Raw genomic sequence first — 25,031 nt, 5'->3', positions numbered from 1 at the left:
TAAATGTATTCATCGGTCCAGAAATCCTTTAGCTAAAAAGTCTGACACCAGGTTCATGCTGTAAATTTATGTGATTATTGCCCTCTCAATCAATGCCATTATCCATCTTGTCTATCCAATCTACTTCTTACACCCGTTCCTGCTTTGCAAGCACAGAAAATTAAACATCTGTCACCTCACATCTATGTAGACACAGCCCTACCTGCAGGTCTTTGTTGAGGATGCGTCCCATAGCGGGGAAGGAGCCGTCATCTCCCTGATGCTTGATGAGCCAAGACTTGGCTGCATGAAGCTCATCGGGGTCGATGTAGATGAAGCCTTGAGACTCGGCAAAGGACTTCAGCACAAATGCTGTCAACCTTAGAGGAAGGACAGATGGAGGTGAGAGAAAAAAAGACGAGTAAGGGAAAGGAAAAGATATCAAAGATCTCTGACAACATATGGAATCACTATTTCAGTGGACTGAGACGTTTTTCCACACTCTTTCTATCTGTCAACAAATGGGAAGAGGGGCTGATAGAGACGTCCATAAATGTTGGGATGTTGTTTTCCAAGAGGACTGGTATGTATAGATGGAGCTGATGAAATGGAAAAAAGCAAGGAAGTAAGGAGGGGAGCAGATGGGTGCGGCAGGGTTTGATCAGTGCTACAGGATGCGGCAGCTGTGCTCTTGGGAATGTGAAATTGCACACGGGCCAATCAAGTATGTTTCTGGTTGTGATTCGAAGATTCCCCGAAAGCATTCCGAAACTTACACAAACATGAATATCAGGAACGAAGGTTGGGAATCCAGTTGGCCTGGGAGTGCAACTGAGAGTTTATGAGCTGTGGCTTTAGTGGGCCACAGTGGAGAAGAACCAGGGGAGAAATGGAGAAAGGCTAAGGTCAGCCCAGGGGGACACGGCTGAGCTAATAAACATACACGCATCCATAAACAACAGACCTCCCGGTACTGGTAGAAAGCAGCAGTCTCTGGCCAACAACTGCTCAGTGACAGCAAGACATTCCATTACAGCACCCCCTTACCAAAAGAGACTCACAGGATGAGGTAAGCTGTTTACAACAAAGAGAAAGAAACACAAGAGAGAAATAACGGAATAAACAAACAGGTCACACTCTAGTTTCTCAACGCAGCTTGTAAGTGAGATCACACTCCAAGAAAAGAGTACCAGAGGGGATGAACTGGAAAAAAAGATCTTTGCACTCATAAACCAAAAACATTAAATCTTCCGTGGTTGGAACCTGGATTATTCCTCCCCAGAGACAAAACTAGGGCTGAAGCCACAAGTCCGCTGGAATTTTTATAATGTTAAGTGATATTGTGTCACTGACTTTAAATGTTAGGCTTCAGGGAAAGGTACTGGAAAATGTAAATATGATTTAGCTTGGAGAAGGAAGGAAGCAGTAGACAAGCTCACTTCCACCACTCACCCCACGACTAAGGTCACCATCTCACGACTCTCGCCTTCACTTATTGTTTCTCCTGTTTTCTGACTCCACACATCCAAATCCTCTCTATGAGCTACACTTATTCAGCCCCGTCAGAGCTAAAGGACTTTTCTGAGACAATACATGGGTGTGCTCCATGATAAAGCTGAGGTTGATAAGCGTTAAGGAGAATTTTACGAGGTGGATTCAGAGAAAGTGCTTATCGTTACTGTAACGAGCCTGGATTCACTATATATATCATATAGTTAACACAGTAAATGGCTTTACTTTAAAACATATTTTACAACACATCTGCAAATAGAAGGCAAGCGACAACACAAACACTGACATACAGGTTTGGCACAGGAATGGAAACAGATATTAAGTTAATACAGCATTGTGTATCAGTTCTTTTAATCTCAGGTATTCAGCCTGTAACCCTGCTAATGCTGTCAGATCAACCTTTGGGTCGAGACACAAATGACATGCCGGTCTCAACACGTAGAGCCAAGAACTAAACCCTATTATTAAGGATAATTATATAAGGAAAAAGCAACAAGTTTTTAAAGCACATTTTGATTTACTACAACTTTGCTTTATTCTTTTAGCTAAAATTAAAGAATACAAGACAATTTGAAGGCTTATTGCAGTTTGCAAGACAGCCTTCACTCTGAAGTTTTATTTACTGTCTGCCTGGAATATTAAAAATATTGTGCAGGGGGAATGTAAAAATCTTGTAATTGTATCCGAATAGTGAATTCATACCTCTAGTTTGAAATGAAGTTCAAGGCTTCAATTACTTTTAGGGGTAAAGGTCACATTAGGGATTAAGTGAGGGGAAACTGATGTTGTCAGTGAACGGGCTTCACATCTTAAATTGAAGACAATCCAGAAGTACTTTAAAGTACAATATCACCAGGTGCTGGCTTAAAAAAAAACAAAACAAAACAGGAATCTCTGCCTTCAATAGACCCCAAATGAAAATGAGTCAACCTCTCTCATTAAATAGTAAGTCTGTAAATTGGTTCCACAAGTCCATGTGATGTCATTCGCTAAACCCACTTCATACGATTCGGTGTGCTGGTGATCATCTTGAAATTAATTCCAATATGAAGCAAATATCAGGCCTGAAAGGAGGTATTTCTAGGGGCGTGGTTGGCTTAAAAGACATGCCTGGTCTAGAGAGACTGACAAGGCAATTTTGGCATTAAGTACAATGTGTACACATTAGCTATGCACCCCAGTCAGGATCAAGTGGCACTCGTCTGCTCTAGCTCCCTTCCCATATTTGGAACATCCTGGCTCCAACCAGAAGAGATGGTGTGGACCATAAAGCGAATCTCTAGGCCAGGGATGTCGAAGTCATTTTACATTGTGGGCCGCATACAAATCACTTTGATGTGGGTTGGATCAGTGAAACTCTCCTTTCTGTCAGTGTATAGAGGTTAAAATGCACATTTAATCTTGGAGATATCTTAATATAAGAAAAAGAAGTGCAAATTCAATTGTATGTCTCAGTTTTTCTGCATGATAAAGAAATTCTGCTTGAAGTAAATGAAAAATATCTGTCAGCACAACTCTTTGGGGTAAGAATTGGAAAAAGGAAATGTGTAAAATTACAGAAAAAGATGTGGCTTCTCATTGCCCAGATGTCTGTTAATTCTAAGGAATGCCCTATTTATTGTTTTAACTGTGGACACTGTAAAAAACTGAAATTTCTATAGGAGAACTTTTCGGTCCTTTAATTGTTAACTATTACTTAATTACTTCAGTGTAGTAAGAATGGCCATGGGAATGTCTTTATCATTAGAAAAAAATTCTAAAAGTTAAGATAAAAGTTGAAAATTTAGGCCCTACTTTACATTTTCCAAAGCTGGGCTGGATTGGAGTGTTTACCGAGCTGATTCTGGTCCCCGGGCTTTATTTTTGACAGCCCTGCACTCAGCTTAAACTCAGCTCCAGTGCGAATGACTGGGTGAAGTCATCACTTGCTTCTTCTATCTCTATATTTTTGTATTTGCAAAATATTGGTCTTTTAATTCTTATCACCATAAGAATGAAAGAGGTAAAGGGTCAGAAACACATCTCATAATTTCTTTCTTTGCCAGCGTTTCTCTACTTTTGCACAACATCAAGTCAGCGAACGTTCAGCCCAGTTTGTGAACTGTTAACGGCCTTGGCATCAGAGATCATTAGCGCTACACACCTAACCATTATTGCCAGCCTGTGTCATTCTGCTCTGTATTTTCATTAAACCCTGTCAATTTCCATACTGATACATTTTCACATCCTGGGATACATTAACACTGCATTACAGCTGCTTTTAAGCAGGCAGTAAAGCAGTGCTCTGCTCATGAACCCGGAGTCTGAAGCAAAAGCTGGGCTTGTTTTGGATGCAAACATGTTGTTGATGGATTCATAAAGTGTCTGATGCAGTTTTACTGAATGTTCACCATCTGTGTCCATCTGTGTTGTGCCCACAGCCCACACTTGTTACCCTGGGTGCCAAGGAAAACTCCAAACCGCTGCTGGTTACATCCTCATATCCTCTCACAGTCATCAGGGGAAGAGTTCAAGCTTTCAGCAGCGGTTTAATGTTACCAATTACACCCAGGTAGTGAGTCATAAGGAGACATGCACCATTTCTATTTTCTAGACCATGTCAAAAAAAGGTAAAACCTTTTTGGTAAAGTGGCTCCAGACAACTTATAACACTGTCTCCAATAGTGGCATTAAGAGCTTGTTTGTGGGGCCAAAGCAGCATGGGTCCACTCAGCGCTACGGATATGAACCCTGATTAATTGCAAATAAATCTTGACAACTTTGCCTACCTCAGGGATCCAATTATGCAGTTTGTTTATGATTCTCTGTCATTTATGTAACCTGCTGTTTCACGGTGTTAGCTCTACTAAATATCACAATACCCACCTCAGTTCATAAATCAACCAGAGGTATGTACATTCTGCGTGGGCCTCAAAATACAAGCAGTGGAGCTCCCCATTGAGACAACCGAATTGAGTTTTATAAATATTAACATGGTTGTCTGCCTGCCTGCCTCCAGGCACTGTAAACATGCAGTAAACACTCGAAAGGGAAAAACTCAGAGATTTAAACATACCAACAGGAATAGATTAATATGAGCACAGAGTACGAAGGTTTTGATAAAAACTTTACTGCTTTGGCCGGCAACCTATGTCCCACTGAAAGCTGAAGAATGTGGCTACAGCCAAGCATAGCTTAGATGGTATGTGTTGTGCACATTTCAGCAACTACACCTACAGCTACTTACCACATGCTGCCAGAGGAATCCCTCTCTCCGAAAGCACTGTATGATCCATCCCGCCGCTTGTAGGTCAGCTGTCTCTGGTAGCCTGGATGAGAAGAGAGTACTGTAAGAAAGGTTGGTTCCTAAGAACACGCAGAAATTATGTACATCTTTTTCAGGTTTGCTGATAAATCTCGAGGTGGATGTATTTTTTTCGTTTTTATCCACCACTGCAGAAATGTGCACAGAATAAAAGTAATGTGCAGGAGAAGCACCACCATGTTAACTAGCCCGTGTGAGCTTGGAAGATCAGGCAGACCAGAATCAACGCAGTGAAACTAAACACGGTATATTAAAAGGTAGCCAAAAAATTCAAATACATTTCAAAAATATAACATTTGTGGTATTCTTGGATCCCTAAAATTCTCTTTTGGCATTGATTTCTGATTCTTCACCCAGCTCTGTGGTGCATAGTGTGCTGCGACTAAATAAATGAAGGAAAACAGAACATTTACTCGGACATGCTCTCGATGTTCTTACATATGCAGTCAAGTGGTTTCACTTGCAACTATGCAACGAAGCAAACTGTGCAAAGATGTTCTGGTGCTTGCCTCCAAGAGGGTGAATCCAGCATAGTTTTCAGGTCTTAAAAAACACAAACGAACAAGAAAAATAGCCCACAATATAATAATTTACCAATATTCAAACATTTGTTGCTGTACCTAAGACAGTAAACACTCGGTAGCTGAATTTCCACTTTGTTTTAGGGTCAGCCCCAGTGTCAAAGGCAAACTCTTGAATTTACATATATGTGCAGGGTGACCTGTCCTTGTGTGGCACAATAATAAAGCCTATTGACATTTATTAAAGTTGAAGTTTTCCTTTTATATCTTTGTGAGGGACAAAGACTAATCTTGATAACTCTGAATAAACCTTTATGTTTCGGGTTACGATTCAAAGTTTTGAATCCCAGCCAGTCCAAGGCTCCGCTGCCAAAAAACTTTTTGTCTGATAAATGAACTCTGTTATTCAAGGTAAACTATATTCTTGTTGATTGCAGACAGCCCAATTATGATGCATAACTTTAAGAAAACAGCAAACTGTTAGAAATCATTCCTTTCTTTGAGCATGACGCCACTTTGCGCAGCTTCATGCCAGAAAGGATTTGACTTGTTGAAATTCATGACACACTCTTGAAGAACTTAAATAACTTCCTTGTTCCTGTGTTTAAAGCGCTGGTCTCTAACTGGGTTTACATCGGTGGGTATTTGGGAGGGCACAAATGGCAGAATCTGTGGTACTGAAAGTAATCCATATGTTTAAGAATCACCATATTGGTGTTACTGAGTTAACTCAGCATCTCGTTAATATATTATTCATCTTAAATACTCTGATGGCAGCTCAAGCACATTTGGACATGAAAAAATAATTCTAAAGAGACCATCAGAGCTTGTCTAAGCGAGGAGGTCATATTTAACCTACGAGGAAAAGAAAATACTGAATATCTGATCCAAGGAAGCGATTTGTTAGGATTCAGTTTCTTTACCTTGAAGTAAGTAGTCAGTTGCTTCATTTTCAACCTCAGGGCTGAGCTGCCTGGTCTTCTGCAGATACTTCAAAACAAAGACATTGGGGGCAAAGTGGATCATGTTCTGCTCACCACACCCAAAGGGTAGCCTCAAGAGCTTGTCCAGGTTATGCAAAGTTGGCCCCATAACATCACCTGATATTAGAGCAAGATACACAAACACACTTCACTTACTGACACTGCAAAATGTGCTGTATATTAGTTCCATTCGCTTGAGGATTGCATGATCTAAAATAGTTTTTTTTTCAGATGTAAATGACACAATGGTGGAAGTAATAATAGTATATGGAATATATAAGCATCCAACCAGAAAACAGTTTACCAATCATAAATGCAGCAGCTCTTTCTGATCCAGGCACCATGTTTTGTGGGACTCCAAGTGTGAAAGCCTCATTGTGGTTGTCATCAGAGTCTTCCTTCCTCCAAATCTTGAACTCCCCTACTGAGCCCCAGCCTGTAGAAAAGCCTATGTGCCGCACCTGGATGAAAAAAAAAGGTATTTTTACAGAAATGATCTCTAAAGATATTTCCTGGAGTTGGAACAAAGATGTCATAAAAGTGTCAAACCTGTCCTGTGAATTGGCCTGCCCATCGCAGGATGACCGATTCATTGGTTGGATGTAAACCATGGCCCACCTGGAAGGAACGCAGGAATAATTATTTGTAATTATTATTCTGCATTTGCTTGAAATGTTTCATTATTTTTGCCCCATTATAGACGATACCAACAAAAACATTGGCACAGATTAGACCCAAGATAGCTGACAGATAATCTGTTACTGAAACTATGCTCCAAGAACTCAGTTCCCTCCTCACCCCTTTATTGTTTGACTGCATCTGCAGTCTCATAACTCATAACTGGGTTCTCTTGCTACTTAAAGCAAGACACAACATCCATCCAGACGATCAGGAGATGGAAAAGGTCCCAAATCCACAGTGGGCACTGCCTGGATGGTACCCATTCAAACTGAATAAAATAAGGGATTTCCACTAGTGTGTTACAAAGCAGGTGCCCTCCTGTCACTGGTACATATAGAGGTACAAAGTGAAAATTCTTAGCCATGGCTTTGACTTCTCTCATAGCATATATATATATATAAAAACCCATATGAACATGCTAACAGTGTTAAAGATTTTAATTTTTATGGGATAGGTTTGTGAACCTACTGGTACAGTTCCTTTCCAGCTGGTCCTTCTTCCAGCTGTTGGTGATGCCATTGTGATTCATGCACCTCCCACAGATAATCCCAAAAACAAACACTCACACAGACCCATGCAGAGCACACTTGCTCTCCCGTATAAGAGTTTAATTTCATAATCACATTACACCATAAGACCATGAAACTCATCCATTTCCCAACGCTATTGGTGTTGTAGAAAATAAATGTATTCCCAAAGTACTTTGGGAAGTAATACGCGGCTTTTTAATTACTGCCTTTGGTGAATGGTGCAAGTCTAATTAATGCTGTGGCTGGAGCCGGGAAGTGGTGTGCCAGCCATTCACTGCCATGCAAGTCCTTGGCCATGGATCATCGACTGCCCTCAGTGTCCCCTGTTAAGTGTGAGTTCACCCAGAGGCACACCAGTAAAAACGACGCCAGCTCTCCTAACACACAGACCCCATGGCCTGCCGCACTTCTTTTTGTGTCAGAGCATCCGAGCACAACCTCGAAGCAAATCTGCCGTACATTTGGAAGTGTTACATCTATGATTCCTTTCTCTTCTTACCTGTACCACACCTCCCTTCCAACTGATCCAAAAGCTGCGGAACTCATCCCAAGACAGGATCCCTGGCGTAGGGACGCTGACAAGAGGCTCGCCCATTTTGCCAGCGGAAATCCAGGAACGAGTGTTCTGCCTGCCCCCGAGTACGATCTCCAGCATCTCTACGCTGTCGTGGGGACTGGCAGAGAGGGCAAAATGGGCATCGTTGTGTGTCTTTACTGCCACCAGGAACTGGTTCATCCTGCTTGGCTTTTTCACATACTGATACTCATATTTGTTGGGGGTAGAAATATGAATCCTCTCTGAGAAATGAAATGCAAAATAAACTTGAACTTTGTAAAGTTTATTCTCATTATGCTATATCAATTAAAAATGATTTACACTGACCATTTGGACAGAAGAAAACACTGTAGGTGTATTCTCTGGGCAGGCCTTCTGGCTGTAAACAGGGTGGCAGCAAGAGAAAAGATGCAGAAAAACATTACAGAAATACACAAAACAAACAATAAAAAAGTAGTTCTTTCTTATTAAAAGATTAAAGGATTAAAAAAAAACATTAAAGGAAAATCTCAGCTTTCTTACCTCAACCAGGACAGTCCTACGGACATAGTCCTGGCCTTGGATCATGTCGTTACTTATTTTGCCTATCTGGAATCCATCTGAGCAGCAGCCTGGTTCACTAAAGGCAATGGCACGAGCTGTGTACAGAACAAAAGTCAGCTTAAGATTTTGTTTTTCTTGACACCATATGCAGCTTCAGAGACAGTGGCTTGAGCAGTTGCTCTTCTTTAGCCAGGGAAATGAGGCATAGTGAGCCTGTTCCCATCTGTACTTCTGTAAGTCTATTTGGGATACTTTTTTTTTTCTAATTACCTTAATTAGTTTCTTAGTGAGATGATCAGCAGTCAAATAAATATGTTTTGCAAAATTTCCAGACATCAAAATACATTAGACAAGACAAGCATATCTGTAAAAGGATTCCCAGTTCTTTTGCTGGGGAGCCCACTGGAAATGTGGCCCTGTGCCAATTGTGTCTCTTTGTGTGTGTGTAGTGAGAAGGAAACACAAGGGGCTAGTGGACTAGGAGTGGGGCCATGGGGGGCCCATTGGCCGCCAGTGACCTGCAAACTCATCAACATGCCACTGAGTGTCACAGTGCAGCTCTGGTTACTCCCCCACTGCTGGCCTGCTTTGTTTTCACATGCGCTCCGGAGGGGACTATTTGTAACCTGGGTGGGTGACCAGATCACACACACGGCTCCTTGGCCAGCAAAGCTTTCCTCAGTCATAGGCTCGCCCTTTTGTGTGGAATCACACTGAGTGGACCAAAGTCCTGGTGAAAGCTTGCTGTTGCTTGTAAGTGCCACGCCACTAAAGAATGCAAATAAGGCCATTTCCATGAGTCAGCACAAATCAATCTTGTAACATTCACATTAGCATCAAAACCTTGCATCATTCTTTTTTTCTAAAGAATGGCTGATCTAGAGAATGGGAACTTTATGGCATTGTCAGGTCTGTGCTTTTATAGTACTGGTAACACAATCACCATCCATGAGCATGCACTGCTGCACAGATGCTTCTCCACAGTTGGAAGAAGTGAAAAATTGCCCTCTGACTTTGCCCTGTGGCTCACATATACGTGTCCCAACAAAATAATTATGGCTTCCTAATTAAAACATTTCTGCCACTTTATCAACGTAGTACTAGAAATAAAATAATAAGCGAGTTTTATGAATTTGACTGAGCTCTGTGGATACCTGTGATGTTAACTGATCCCAGCTCAGTGAACGACAATACAATATTTGTAGGAGCAGCCTCTCCAGGAGCAACACACTTCTTCCTGGTGAGATAAAGCTTTCCAGGATGGCCAACAAACTTGATGCCCTCTGGAACCGACACTTTTAAATGAACCTGCGAGTGGAGAGGAGAAGAAGAGACAAATCAGAGAAAAGCGATCTCCTCTGATAGCCTTTAATGACATCATATCTGTTAGGCACGCCCCTCCCTCATATAGCGTGCTTCATCAAAGCTCTGAAAGCAAGGGCGAATTTTTTAAATCACACTGTGAATTTTCCATGCTGACTGACTCATGCTTCTCAAACTCCCTGAAGGATTAAGTTCCACTCATCGTCCAATTTTCACAGGGCTCAGTAATGCAGAAGGATCTTTTAACTGTTCTTTATCCGCATGCCACAAGTCATAAATAACTGAGCAGAAAATATAGGAATCACATGTTGCTGGGGTGGACATCAAAGGATGGGCTATTCTGGTTTGCATATTCACCTAACATGACATCAGGGCAGCACACGCACAGGCCATTTAACAGGCTCATCTGCAAACATCATGATGTCATCCGTATGGCGTGCAGGATGGACCCATTTAAGGCCAGGACAGAGCTTAGAAGGCTCTTCGGAGTAAGTGCTGAAACAAACATACTAGGCTAATCTCTTCATGGTCACATTACAAACCTATACTTACTACCGAAGAAGTTATTTCAGTTGAAAATATTTGTTCTGCATGTGTATATAATATCGAACCAGTTCTGATACATGCAGAAATAATAATTTAAAGAAATAGATCAACACAGTTATTTGCATCTTATATTTTAATATTTCCTACCTGGATAATCCTCTGTGATTTATGGCATGTACCATTTCTAGTGCAGAGCTATGAACAAAATGAAGGACTGGACAAATTCCAAGACGTATCCGGTCTGAACCACAAGCTCTGCATAAAGATCCGCTGGAACGAGGTGTTCTAAGGGGTCCTGAAGTGGTTTGAGAACTTATTTGTGTGTTGGCTGGTTTCATCCTGTTCAAAGATTCCCAAATCTCTATGACTATGGATTTTATCAGCTTATCGTTGACCTACTTCTGTCTAACAACTAAACGGAGCACCTACTTTATGCCTCATTTGACTGACAAACCTGCAGTTTCTTTTTTGATGATCCTTCTCTCTTTTCCTCTTAGAAACCTTTTTCTTAACCAAATCTGGGGTCTGATCATAGTGAGAGTTGTGAGCAGTCTGTCTGTCTGCCTACGTCTTTTATTTAACTATCAAATTCAGATTACTGAGATATTTGCCTAGTGTGGTCTTTTAATTTTTCGGGCGCTACATTATGGGTTGCTCTTCTTCACTTTAATACAATTTTAATGTCATTTTTACTTATACGCAACACATTCTCACTCCCAAAGCGTAACATTTGACGCTAGGTGACAAATCGTCGGTATATTACGCTTCCGGGCACCCAACACGTCTCTATATTACGAGATCGGAAAAATTAGGAAACAGGAGAACCGTTTGGAATGAATCTACACATGTACGTTTATTTTACTTAAATCGCTTTGGAAAACACTATCTAACGTCATTAAAGTGGTGGTTAAGGTTAGGGATGAGGTTATGGTTAGGGCTGGAATACATGGCTGGAACGTCTATTACCACGGGACCGTCGTTCTACTGGATTTCATCCACAACCCAGCACGCAGCATAAGAATGCTGAAGGTCACCTTTCGCGCCGGGCGCGTTCCTATTAAACACCTTGGGACGTGACAAATCGTCGGTATATTACGCCTCAGGAGTGAGAATGGTCTGTTATACAGCACCAAATCACAGTTGTCTTAAGGTGCTTTATATTGTAAGTTAAAGACCCTACGATAATAGCGAGAAAAGCCAACGACTCCATGTAAGGAAGCACTTGGCGACAGTGGGAAGGAAAAACTGCCTTTAAATAGGAAGAGACGTCTCAGTGACGTCATTGTGGTTCCTAACTTGATGTTCTAATAGACTCTTAGCAAGTTTAGATGGAGTCATTTTAGGATTAGTGTTAAAACTAACTGTTAAGAGTTTGCATAATATGTCATACAAACCTATAATTAGTGAAAATGTATTAAAAATATGTTCTGCGATGGTTTACAAGTCATAAATGATTAAAAAGCACAGATGTGACATGTCCTGTCTTAAAGAATATGATGTCAAGATTGGACTTGAAGGCAGTTGCTAGGAACTAATGTCAGAGACCTGTCCATCTGCCACATTAAGAAAACATCTTACCGCAGAGCAGGTAGGCAGGTAGTTGTAGACGGTGAGGGGAACTTTGGTCTGCTCCCCTCTGATTAAGCTGTAGGGCAGCGTAAAGTCCACAAAGAAGCGCTTGAAGGTGCGAAGCTCTGCTCTCGTTCCTAACGCCAACCCCTTCTGCTCGGACAGGGAAACAACTTCTGCCACCCATGTGGTGATTGAATCTGGCGCATCCAGGTGCAGTTCAGCTTCCCCAGTTTCAGAGCTGTTACGTGGAGAAACAACAGTGGAATAAAATAATTCGAGCATATTTTCTTTTTAAGACAAGCTATTAAAATTCATCAACTACAAGGAAGAGCTTGATCAAAGGCTGGAGATTACTTTAATGTTAGCACCTGTGTCAACACCAACATCTGCACCAATATAACTACAGCAAACACTCTAAAATGGACGGTTTCAAGGGACGGTCAGGTGTTGACCCAATCTGTTTCTTTGAAAGAAATGAGCTGGAGTCATTATTGGCAGCGCTCACTGGATGTTGGTCTTGGCAAACTGCAAGAGGGCACAATAAACTTCAAAAACTGCATGTACAGCCTTCCTTTTGATCAAAGCCGTCCAAAATCCATTTTAATATACTTTTAAGGAAAAATCAGAGCTCTGCACTTCACAGGAAATTAGTGAGAGCTGAAGTCCCATCCAAGGGAATCAAGCATATGGAAATCTATGGGCAATTCATTTATATTGGCTAAACATGAATGGAAGGAGCTCTTGAGAAAGTAAGAGTCTGTTCCAAGATTGAATGAGGCATTTCACACCCAGTGGGAGAAGTGGCGGATGCTGCTGCATGATGGAAGATCGGCCGTCTGGCATACAGCACCGCCTCGCACCTTTCCTCTCACAAATTTCTTCCAAGAGTCTGTCATGTTCACGTTTTCCTTTCCAGTACTCTCCAATCTTTTTTCTTCCAGCTCTACTCTCGCCTTTCTTCTTCTACCTATATTCTGCTTTTCACATATTTCTCACCTCCTTTTTGCTCTCTGTAAATATTTTTCCTGTATCTTTTTCACGCTATCATTTTTTTCCCACATTTGCTCCTCTCTTTTCCATTTCTCTATTCTCTCAAGCACTAAATCACATAAAAGGATAGACAATCTGTTGCACCTGATATATCTAGCCAGAGGCAAGTAACGCAGACACACAGACACGCTCACACAAGACAAATATTATTTAAAGATTTAAATACCTGACGTTGAGGCAGTGCCACACCCAAGTCTCTGGGAAAAATGTACGCCTCCGCCTCTCTACTCTACAGCCAAAACACAAGAAGACATCAGTGAAAAAGCTTTAGCTAATAAAATAACAACATAATGGAAAAATATACTATTTAAAATTCCACAATGATAAGTCACATCATGTGTTTGAAGTTCGGCACTAAAATGAAAAGTATTTGTAGCACAGGGGAATGCAGGCCTAACATGTGAAATCAAACAAAGAGGGCGATCTTGATGTAATTATTATTCTGTTATGGGTTTGCGTTCAGATTCCTTGTTTTCGGTAAAGTACATGCCCATATTACAGTGTGTGGTCCAGTGAAGGATTACAGTTAATCTTCTTCAACAATAATAACCACTTTTTTCCCTCTGACATTAAAGAGGGTGGAGTAATACATACAAGTACACAAATTTAATGGTTTAAAAGAACCTCCAAAACAGACAAGGATCATCTGTTTTTATCAGTTAATGAGCCAACATACACAAAAACAACTGAATAACCTTGACTATGACATGACACCACACCCAGGTGGCTCACAGTTTGGCTTTTAATACCAATAGAGTATGGTATTTGATAAGCTAGTTTCCTATAATTCATGTTTTTAAAATTTATAATGTCCTGTGTAAAAGTCTTGATCCACCCCTCATTCCTTTATATCTTGCCAGAAAACTGCCAAATTTCAATTTATGTGCAAAACACATTAAATAATGTGTTTTGCACAAATGCAATTATTTGTATAGTTCTAACAAATAAATCTCTTGAATGAGCTTTCTTCTGATTTCTCTAAGTATTTTTCAGGAAGAGTTCTCCAGGCTTCTTAAAGGAAATTCAAAGCTTTTCTTTGGATGTTATTTGAATAACGCTGCAGCCAATCAGATACTTTCCAGCTGCACTGCATGGCAGATCAAAATCTGATGGTAGTTTTTGACAGAGCCTCTACCGTACTTTACAGAGGGCTGTAGACACTCACTGCTGCACCTCTCTCCTGACCTCCTCCATACATACTGACAACAATTTGAACAAAAAATGCCAATTTTGGATTCATCACTCCATGAGACCCGTTGCCAATGGTTTTTAGTCCAGTTCTTTGGCAAACCTCAGCCTTTTCCCCTGTTTCCCTTCCTTTACAATGGCTTCTTTGACAGCCACCCTTTAACAGAGATAAATTCTGATGAACAGCGGGCAGTAGTGAACAGCAGATGGATCAGTTGAGGGGCCAGATTAATCTCTTAGGTCCTGTGTCAGGTCTTTGTTGGATTTGTCCAATTTCCTCATTTTTTAAGGACACGCTAGTTTTTGGCTACAGCTCTTTAGGAATCACCTCAATGGTGCAAAAACGCTGACAAATAGAGATTTTTGTAGATTCAACTAAAAAAATGAAGAAATGATTTAATTTTGCAGCGGGCTGCTAGTAACAAAGTGTCTAACGATACAATTTAAAATGCTTTTTTTGCTAAGTTGCCCATTATGTGTAGACACAAGACTGGTTCATCCCTTGAGTTAGGGGCCCTTTTTATGTTTGAATGATTCAACAGAGTTAAGCGTCACATAGACAATCATTTCCATGAAAAATGGTCATGGTCATCAAAATGAATGCAAAAGCAGCCAGTGCCTAAAGAGAAACTTTAAAAGTCCTTCAAAAAGCCTGGAGAACTATTTCTCAAAACCACTTTAAAAAAATGAAAAGTAAAATATAAAGAAACGTCGGCTGGTACAAGAAGAACTTTCACGCCATTTATGAAAACGTTGAATAATACAATTTGCACATTTTTAGGTATGAGATCATTAGAGTTTGCTGATGCCCAGTGGACAGCCTTGGACACCTATAAAGAACATCCTGTACCTGTTTGTGGGGCGGGAGGGCATAGCAGCCACCAAGGTAGAGGTGTGCGGTTGAAAGGCAGGAACAGCTTCATCTGTGTACATGCCCCCACTCTGCCGATGGTTTAAACTCACCATATCTGTCATCACAACCAGTCCCGTTTCCTGTATTAAATATAGAGAGAAGTAAACATCTGCACGCACTAGTACGATTACCTTTTAACCCAGTGACAGCACTAGCTGAGCTCTTTCACTAAGTGTATGTTCTCACTGTAAAAGCAAAGCGCGCGTCCTTAGTGATGTCCCAGTGCCATGGGAACACAGAGGACCGCCTCCGTCTTTTTGCCGTCAGCCCAGGCCACCAGAAGTGTCCGTCATCTTTAGGAATGTTGAAAGCGTCTGAAACATCAAACTCTGCCAGCTCTTTAAACACCTGCAGAGTGAAAAACATATTTATATAAAGTTACAGTAAAAGTAAAGTTATTTACAAAAATACAGCAGGTAACATCTTAAAAACTACGATCTAAGAAAGTAATTTAAACCAGCTCTCTAAATCTATACTATAAAGCGATTTTAAGTTACAGAACGCTTTAATCGATTGTTTATTAAAGTGTAATATCGCCATAATCTATAAATATGACCAACCTTTTCAGGACTCAGCTGAAAGTCGGGCTTCAGCAGGTAAAGACTCTTATCTACAGTGGCCACGCAAACACAGGATCCCCTCTGAGCCCGAACGCGCAGGGTCACCGAGTCCCCCGGCATGGACTCATTGGTCGACATAGAAATAGATACCTGCAATCCAAAACATGACACATAAGTGCATTCTGCATAAACAAGGTGCATTTAACACATTTCCGCTCCACAGAATTGTGAATTTGTAAGACTGTACGGTTATAAGTTTACTGAAAAGGTTCACAGAGATGTCTTCAAATTGGTCACTTGAACATAAAACTTGAACCAGAAGACTGAATGTTTCCCTCATGAAAGAGAAAAATCTGAAATATCTATCAAAATGTCAATATCAAATATCAAACTGTCAGGTCAAAAACTAAATAATTTCAGCACTAGCTGGCAGATCCTCAGTGGCATTCGGAATAATATCAGTCTGAGAATTCTAAGCAGCAAACTTTGGAAAGCTCTGACTGAGAGTGGAAAACTACAGCCTTTGAAAGAGGGAGGGATGGCCAGAGTCAGCTTTCACAAATCAGAACTATTTCTCACCAGCACAAAATCACAAATTAACACCGTTAATCGGTTCCGCTGCCCTCCTTTCACCATTCTGTAACCTGTCATCCTCTCCTGTCATGACCCCACCTATCTGCCTGCGGCCTGTGCGGCTGCTGTCTCATCCTGCCCTCACAACCCCCTCCTCCGGCACACATACGCACAACACACACACACACTTAGTGTTGTAAGGGCATACCAGAGAGCTGTAAATACTTCAGGGAGTTAACTCCACCTAATGCAGGCAGGAACTGGGGATCTCTCCCAAGCCAACACAGCTGTTTGTTTACAGACATTACACTGTGGTGTAATGGTTGGTGCATGGATACTTAGGCTCAGCTCCAAGGTGTATACAGAGAGTGCACCCTTTTCTCCGGGTTTTAATAAATCGCTATTTTAGCAGCAAAAAAACCCCCAAACAAAACATGAAAAGACAAACTTAATTTTGTATATCCAAAAACACTGGTGTTTTCGTAACAAGCATATGCAACAGTACCAACTGCAGTACTTTTCTCTGGATAAATTAAGTTATAATAGTTCTGTTTCCAAACCTGGTTCTCAAACTCGGGCTTGACAGGGATTTGCAGACTGTCTGTGACACCCTCACCGTTTTCCCTCACATAGTAGACCAGCAGACGGCTGAGTGGTGCCATGCTGTGACTAACAGGAAAACGTAGGTAGGACACACATCTGTCCATCTCAGTCTGGGAGGAAGAGCCTGCAACATCTGGCAGAGTGACAGGGTGACAGTGCTTTCTCCAAAACTATCTGGCATTCTGATGTCAAAGACCACTACGATTGAGAAGCTTGGACACTGATTTCCCAAGCACTACAACAATGAAAGAAAAAAAAAGCTGATTCATCAAAGGATTATTCTGTGAAACTTTAGCTCTTAAAATTACCTGGATGACAGTGAAGTTAGAGTTGTAATAAGAAGAAATGAGTACCAGAAGCAGAAGGAGGCAGGTGGGTGCTGTGAATGTTCTTGTCAAAGGTGACTGTGGCCCTTTTTCCTCTGTGGGAGGCTGTCAGGTTGGCTGCCTGTTGGCCTGATAGGACAATGTTTCCCCTGGATGCTACCTCGTAATGCAGGGTGAAGTTACAGGGACAAGTGGATTTGAGAGCCACTTCTGCCTCTTGTCCAACCTATACATGCAGACAGATATAAATATACTTCACAATCTGATGTTTTGAAACATGTTTAAATCATCCAAAGTTAAGCAAGAAACTCATACCACCGAAAAAGGTCACACCTACCTTGAGCGGGGTGCTGGGACTTTGGATCTGGATGTGACACCTGCTAGGAGAGTACCAACTACTGATAGAAAGGTAGCTGGGCAAGTACTGGTTTCCAACTGTCCTGTCCTCAATGGATATCACCTTGGTCTTTGTCAAGAAAATGCAATTAAGATTAGCTTCAAATTACTTCTTGCATCACTCTGTTTATATTACGTGACAATAGGAAGTTCTGACCTCAAGCCAGACATACTGAGCAGCTGCCGGGATGGAAGGGATCTCAAAGGTGGCCTGACCGTCCTTGGAGATTAGCTCGCTGGTATAGACGTTGTCCTTCGGGGTCAGCTCTGCTTTAACGCGCACCTTTACCCCTTCAGCAGGGCTCCCATCAGGATAGGTGACCTCGATCTACAAAGCAGAGGGAAAACGACTGAGTGTGCAAATGCAGACTCATTTGTGAATCAGTAATGTACATGGCTGCATACAGGCTTAATTTAGCTTTAGCATCTAACTGACTAGCAGTTAAAGTCATACTTTATTTAAAAAGCACAACAAATAAATATACTCTGAGCTCTTCTCAAAGCAAATCCCAGTGAGATGAAGATCCAAGCTGATTCGTATTTCTCTTCTCTTTTTTTCCCCACGGTGCCAATAACTTTTTTGTGGGCTCTCACCTTCCCTTTGTAAGGCAGACCAGGCTTGAACTGTTTGCGTGTATCCTTAGAGTACTTGATGTCAATGAGCTGTTTATGGACTGGTGTGGAATCATCAAATGTGGCTTGCTTGCTTCCATCTACACTGGTCACAGAAGCCCAAATGCTAACAGTCCCTCTGAAGTGATCAGCCACATCCAAGGGCATCATGTCTTTGACGCACAGACTGAAATTTGCAGAGCCTTTGATCTGACAGCAGAAAAGATGTAATCAGGTACAGCAGGACATGTATAATTTTGGTGTCAGGGTTTGGAGCTTAACCTCTTAGATAATAACAATGATTTACAGTGTATGCATAAAACAGTAGCACTTTGAAGGAACTCTGAAGACAAAACAACAATCAATCAACAACCCTGTTTCCATATCAGCTTGGAAGTCTCTAATACATTCACAAAGCATGTAGAATAGGGATTAAATAAACTAACCTCCATAGTTTTTATGACAGGATGGCCCATCTCATGGCGGTAGTAGCCGACCCCATTCACCGTCATATTTACTGTCAACTTCCCAGTTACGGGTTTCCCAAAGGTATATCTGCATAAGAGTGACATGCCAGAGTGTAAAATTGATGTTCTTTTTTGTTGTATTGTAAATAAACATTACAATAATAAAAAACATTTATAACCTATTATCAGAGATGGACATGTAATCTGATTACTTTTTTCAAGTAACGAGTAAAGTAAGGGATTACTATTGCAAAAACGGTAATTAGATTACGTTACTTTCCCGTAGGAACGCTGCGTTACTGCGTTACTAAAACCATGATTTTTTTGCGAGAATGTCTCATGACAGTGACGTAAGCGAGTGCGACGTTTGTGATAACAGCTGTGTGCAGATCAACAATGGATCATATATCGAGTGCAGAGAGAGTATGAGCGTGCAGCGTTTGAAGCGTGGAAGTACTGACCTTACTTTGAGTTTGATTCCATAAAAAGTGACAAAAACATTAGTGTCCGCTGTGCGTGGGAAGAAAACTTATTTTTACACCGAAAAAAACCCCTAAACAAGCACCGAGTGCGCAACGACGTAATGGGAAACTCACAGAGAAACTCGCGGATTCTTCACCTGACCGCTGCGGCACACCTGCACCAGGGTAAACCTCCGCCTACCCTGCTCCTGCTTTACAGGTGAAAATAGAGCAACAGGACCACTGAGTCTTTGACTTTATTTATTTTCTGCTGTGTTTTACTTGCATCTATTTGAAAGACTGAGTGTAAACACAAAAAATATTTTTATTTTATGTGCTGGAATGTGCAGAAAATAGGTTTAAATGTTAAACTAATTTCTTCAAGTCAGAGAATGTTGCATATAATTTAATTTTTGCTTGATGCATAAAGTTAAAAGATTAAAACTGATAAAACAAGTTTAAAAAAAAAGAGACTTTTCCATTTGATTACATTTTGTATGATGGATTATGCAGAAAAAGTAGAATTGGGCTGAGAGATCTATTGCTTTATCACCTCTTCAGGTTGTAAATCGTTTTTTAAAAAAGTAACTAAGTAATTAATTACTTTTGAAAATAAGTAATCAGTAAAGTAACGGGATTACTTTTTGGGGGAAGTAATCAGTAATTAGTTACTGATTACTTTTTTCAAGTAACTTGACCAACACTGCTTACCACTGAGTAAGTCCCCTTCATTCTTTCAAAACTGCTCTGACTTGTGGGGGCATGGAAACAATACCTGCTGGGATTTCATGTGATGTATAGCACCGGGACAATGGCAGTGGGCTCTGTGGACCAGGGTTGTTCTAGTGCACCCCATGGCTGCTCTGTCATGCTGGTAGTTAAGTTTAGAGATCAGGTGAACGCTTTGTGCGCTTTAATGTGTCCTTTAAGCTGATCCTGTGCAGTTTTTGATATGTGGCATATGAGAGCACACCCCCTAAAGGAGGAGGCTACTACCATGGGAAGATGTCCCATTTTGCAAGAATGTTTAGCAGGCGCTGTGTGTCAAAGTCCGCACGTAAGTACCCACCGTTTCTCAGAAGAGTGCTGCACTGGAATGAGATTATGACTTCACCATAGTCAATGGTTTTTATGCTGTGGCTGATTAGTGTAAACAAAGAAACAAAGAAAACACTCCACAAGTCCAGGTTAAAGTCTTGTTCCACTTTCGTACAGCGCTGAATATTTAGTGACTTACCTGGCCCTGACTGTGGCCTGCTCACATAAGTTCAGATCAAGGATGTAGCGCGGTGGATCAATCACCAACTCAAATTTGGGTGCCACTGAAAGAGAGGCAGCACAATATTTTTTTTTTGAACTTTTTCTTGTGTTATATCTTATACATCAATAGCCTTGCTGTTTATTTGTAATATATTATTTGACAACTACACACATTTTAGTAGAGTAAAACAGTAAATATGCTTTTAACACAACTTGAAATAAAAAGACAGGCATTTAAAACAGCCTACAATGTTAAAAAAAACATACACACACACACTCATTACAGTGCTCTCAATAAACAATGGCAGGTGTGCGACAGTGTGTAGGTCCTCACCATATTTCTGCACTTCAAACGACTTGTTATAGGTGTGGCCCTGCACCTCCACGAAGACAAACCAATCTCCCAACACAGGCTGGTCAGACAGAGGAAAGCTCATGTTCACCACCCCTACAGGACGCAAAAATCTAATTAACACATTTAATTCCTGTGTCCTTGATAGTGATTAACCAAACTGTAGCAATCATATATCACCGTTCTTCAATTATGAGTCCAGAAAAGTAGTGTTTTAATTCAATCCCCCAGAGCAACCTAGCAATGAAATGTAAACGTGCAGCTTACACAAAGATGATGTAAAAATACTGCAAATGATGCGGCTCACCACAGCAGACAGAATTAAGCCCTCTCCACTGCACCATCCTGGATCCTCGTGGATCCTGGAAGATCAAAGCAGGATGTCACAAACCAATGTTAAGATTCCTTTACTTCACATACCGAAACAAAAATGCGGTACAAGTTTAGTTGCTCAGTGAATGTTGTTATCACACAATAGAAAAAGTCATAAATAGTTTTATTATTGCTGAACAGTCCCCTCACTGAACTTGACCCAGATATCTGGGTTCTGATATATTTTCCAAAATACTTTTAAAACTCTTTCCAAAAATAACATATACTGTAGTCTATAACTGAGGAAGAAAAATGCATCTGTGTGCTTGTTGCTACTGTTAACTCATGTATAAGCTTTTCTTCGCTTCCCATGAAGTCTTTGCTTGGTGTTTTCCAAATATTTCCTAAGATCTGGAAAGATGAATGAAGATCCAATGTGAGCTAGGTTTGCTAATACAGGGATTATAGTGTGTTGTAGATGTACAGATACAAAAAGACAAAGGAGAAGAGAAGAGAAGAGAAGAAAAGAGGTTCCTTTCATGTTGTTTATCCTTGTACTGGTCCAAAGAGCACCCTGTTATCTAGGTGAGCTGCCCTGACTTCTGCTCTGTAATCTCCAAGCAGGCTGGGAACTAAAATTGCCACTGTCCCATCCCGGACGTGGCTCTGCCAACCCTGGGTGGTCCTGTCAGCCTGCACTCACCAAAATATATGCCTCAATCTGCAAAAAAAAAAAAGAACAAAAGAGAGAAACACAAGAAAAAGTTGCAATAAAGTTGCTTAAAAAAAAGTACAAATCCTGTGTTTTATCTCTATGCTTCATCCCATTCATTTCGATTTCAACAATTTTCTGTCTGTACAATTAAGTATTGCCCTTTTACCTGCAATGTACCTTTATAGCTGCAAACCTCAATAAGCTGTCTGTGTGCACAGTTGCACAGTATTTTTGGAGTCATTGCTAACATTCCAAGAGAAATGAGTCTAGCTTGGCTACAGTAAATAGGCAACTGTACATTTTCTTGCACACAGTGCAAAGTTTCTCCTCTTAACTCCACCAATTAAAAGGTGGAAAAGTATGCCTGTAGTAAACACTCGGTCATAAATCAAAGTCTGTCTGTCAACTCTGTCGTAAAAACACAGGTTTTGCTAATAACCCAACCCATTTTTATTAAAGATTATCATTCAATGGGTTTACTGTTTATTGTGAATCTGCTGAAGAAGCACGACAAATTGCTTTAATATTTGTCTGAATATGAGATCAATTCGGAATTACCTTCTCGTTTACTGGCCTCAAGTCAGGGTCAACTGTGTAAACGTTGATGAGAACTAAAGACAAAAAAAGAAATGCAATAATCTTAAAATAAGTCTTTCGTGTTTCTAATCAGAAAAATCTGCACGCACATGAAAATCTTGATACTTCTAAAGAAAACAACCCCAGCTGTCTGAAGTCATTTGATGGGTTGAAATCCTTAATTATGCAATCAGCAGCTATGTCTACAACATTTGTACAGCTCAAATGCAGCATCAACATGCCTGCATCCCCTGACTTATTTCCACTAACTGGCATTACTCTGTGATTAACTGATTAACTACCAGGTGCACTATGAGGGAACCTTTATGTTTGGGTTTGTAGATGGGTTTGTCAGTCTGGATGAACACAGCTGTGCCCTTGCTCTCCACGGTGACGGTGGTGTAGTTGTGGAAAATGTAACCTCCTTCCGCGAGGTGACGGTTCCCCCAGACCTTCAGGTGGGCCTGGCCTCTCAGCCCCGAGGGAACCTGGTGGCGTATACACACATCCATAAACGCATACAAAAGCAAAGTCAGCGGGAACTGAAAACGTAAATTAGGACTGAAGTGTTTACTCGAGGCTGAATTATTGGCCGTGATTTATTCAATTTCATTTTCTAGAGAACAAAAGCTCCAGAATAACAAAAACAGATTTAAAAAAAAAAAAAAAAAAAGCAGAGAAGACGTCAGCCTCCAACAGAGTACGCTTCACGCGACAGTATTTTACGAGAATGAGGGTAGAGGTTATGAGAAGGGAAGGGAGAGAGAGAGACAGAGGCAAAGAATCTCTAAAAGTCGTGCATACTAGATTGATCTATTCCAGCCTTCGGGGGCGGCGGACCATACATGCACGTCAACAGCTGTTGCATATTATATCGAGGCTGTTACCTTATTCCCAATGAATGAGCAGAGACAGATGTTGCATTACAAATAATGTTAGTGTTGATTTGCATGTTGCTTGAGGAATGTGCACACAGCGGACAGGGGGCTCTCACTACTGTGCAGCTGTCACCGCTGCTGAGAAAATAAAAGCGCACTTAGTGGCACACAAAGTTCCACTCACCTTTAGTTTGATGGCGCCTTTGTCTAAAAGGAGAAAAAGTGAGATTTAAAGTAAGATTTTTTCCCCCCACAGGCTCTGCCATACACACTCGATTAGACCACTGACTGCACCTCAGATTTAAGTGCAAATAGATAGAGGAATAAATTGACTTTGAATGGGTTTTGTTGGGTTACAACCACTCTTTTAGAGGTTTCTATTAACGATGTGCTTGATGATCAAGTCCCTGAGACTCAACACATTAATAAGCTATTCGCTAAAATGGGGAAAAACTGGATTTCTGTAGTTAAAGGATGTGCAAAGTTTTTGAAACCAAACCCAATGAAACAATTTGTCCAGACTTTGATATTGTCTCATCTTGATTATTGCCCAACATTACGTGGCACAAAGAAGTAGATTAAGAAGTAGCAAGTGGTAGAAAACAGAGCAGCACATGCTGTCCTTTGTTGTGTGTACAGAACAAACATTGTAACAATGCACAAACGCCTCATGCTTTTGTTACAAACACTCCAATGATTTTGTTTGAAAATGAATGACAAATTATTCTACCAAACACGCCACAGAGAGATTTTATAACTCACAGCAAGAACCAGTTCAATCAGTAGAGCAGTTTTCTATTGGTCTGTTATGGAATAGAATTCATTGCCAATGTAGCAGAACTAGTGTGCACGTACGAATAGTATGTCATCAGTGCCTAGCTTGATGCGGAACACCATTTGTGTTGTGAGGAGCTGTTTGATTGTTTGCATGTGTGGTTCGTTTTGTTTTTGTTAAGATGCTGTACGGCTTTGAGTAATCAGTTACAGTCAAAGTGTAGAGATCTGTGACCCCAGGAAGAATAGCTGCTGTGCTGCTACAGCTAATAGGGATCTTAATAAACCAAGCTAAACTAAACCTCAGTTTCTCACAGATCTGTAAAGTGATCAATAAAATGCATGCTTCTAACATGCTTTAACTGTAAGCGCTGTGGTTAAGTCAGTTCAGTTGCTGTTCCAGCTGCAACCTGTCTCCTCTAAGCAGAGTCAGCACCATCTATCTATGCTGTCAAACAAATCACACAGTGTGTACATTAAGTGGCCGATGAGTTGGACTGAACTGATGCCTTCAGTCACAGATAATCTATATAAAAGCCAAAGCTTGTCTTGTAGCAGAGGCTCACACCGTCTGTGTGTGTGTGTTCTTTAATCTATGTGTATATTTTGCCTGCCTGCATCCTTTGAAAACAGTGACATAAAGGGGGTATCTTTTAGCTTGCCTAACTTGTCAGTGCATGCTTTGTTTCCAAACGTAACCCACTGTGCCAGTGTAACTTTAGCTTAAAGAATTTGTTCTCACCGAGCACTGAGCCATGGCTGTGGGCAACCGTCTGTCCCTTCACCGACAGCTGCACCTGGACGCGGGTTTCTGCTTTCGCGTTAAAGATGGTTACGCTCACGCTCTCCTCGACGCCTGCTCGAAAGACAGAGGGTGCAGCGACCAAGTAACCCCTGAGAGAAGAGCAGGAGGGCAGAGAGAGGGAAAGAGTTTAAAGGAAGGAGGGAGCAAGGGGGTAAAGTGA

The 25,031-nt window shown here is 41.1% G+C and overlaps 1 protein-coding gene across 3 annotated transcripts in view; it reads right to left on the bottom strand.

Annotated features, from left to right (window-relative positions):
* cpamd8 (C3 and PZP like alpha-2-macroglobulin domain containing 8) overlaps positions 1 to 25,031 on the bottom strand; it is a 47,409-nt gene that overhangs the window by 18,478 nt on the left and 3,900 nt on the right. For 2 of the 3 annotated variants that reach the window (XM_026158082.1, XM_026158084.1), the window contains exons 2-29: positions 24,809 to 24,960; positions 23,477 to 23,499; positions 22,737 to 22,902; positions 22,397 to 22,449; positions 21,827 to 21,844; positions 21,119 to 21,173; positions 20,794 to 20,907; positions 20,437 to 20,521; positions 18,718 to 18,826; positions 18,254 to 18,481; positions 17,817 to 17,987; positions 17,601 to 17,729; positions 17,291 to 17,489; positions 16,895 to 17,070; positions 15,762 to 15,911; positions 15,388 to 15,549; positions 15,139 to 15,281; positions 13,267 to 13,329; positions 12,057 to 12,288; positions 9,764 to 9,917; positions 8,589 to 8,704; positions 8,394 to 8,445; positions 8,010 to 8,308; positions 6,849 to 6,917; positions 6,604 to 6,760; positions 6,240 to 6,416; positions 4,718 to 4,799; positions 203 to 359 (exon numbers count right to left, since the gene is read on the bottom strand). In XM_026158082.1, coding sequence (XP_026013867.1) covers positions 203 to 359; positions 4,718 to 4,799; positions 6,240 to 6,416; positions 6,604 to 6,760; positions 6,849 to 6,917; positions 8,010 to 8,308; positions 8,394 to 8,445; positions 8,589 to 8,704; positions 9,764 to 9,917; positions 12,057 to 12,288; positions 13,267 to 13,329; positions 15,139 to 15,281; positions 15,388 to 15,549; positions 15,762 to 15,911; positions 16,895 to 17,070; positions 17,291 to 17,489; positions 17,601 to 17,729; positions 17,817 to 17,987; positions 18,254 to 18,481; positions 18,718 to 18,826; positions 20,437 to 20,521; positions 20,794 to 20,907; positions 21,119 to 21,173; positions 21,827 to 21,844; positions 22,397 to 22,449; positions 22,737 to 22,902; positions 23,477 to 23,499; positions 24,809 to 24,960 — 3,691 coding nt within the window. Of the gene's footprint in view, positions 1 to 202; positions 360 to 4,717; positions 4,800 to 6,239; positions 6,417 to 6,603; positions 6,761 to 6,848; positions 6,918 to 8,009; positions 8,309 to 8,393; positions 8,446 to 8,588; positions 8,705 to 9,763; positions 9,918 to 12,056; positions 12,289 to 13,266; positions 13,330 to 15,138; positions 15,282 to 15,387; positions 15,550 to 15,761; positions 15,912 to 16,894; positions 17,071 to 17,290; positions 17,490 to 17,600; positions 17,730 to 17,816; positions 17,988 to 18,253; positions 18,482 to 18,717; positions 18,827 to 20,436; positions 20,522 to 20,793; positions 20,908 to 21,118; positions 21,174 to 21,826; positions 21,845 to 22,396; positions 22,450 to 22,736; positions 22,903 to 23,476; positions 23,500 to 24,808; positions 24,961 to 25,031 lie in introns of those variants that run through there. The other variant, XM_026158083.1, reaches the window with a different exon arrangement.

This window comes from Astatotilapia calliptera, chromosome 23 (assembly GCF_900246225.1).
Source record: "Astatotilapia calliptera chromosome 23, fAstCal1.2, whole genome shotgun sequence".
In the NCBI taxonomy this organism is placed as follows: domain Eukaryota; kingdom Metazoa; phylum Chordata; class Actinopteri; order Cichliformes; family Cichlidae; genus Astatotilapia; species Astatotilapia calliptera.
The sequence above is the reverse complement of the archived record's forward strand: the minus strand, read 5'-3'. Positions and strand labels throughout refer to the sequence as shown.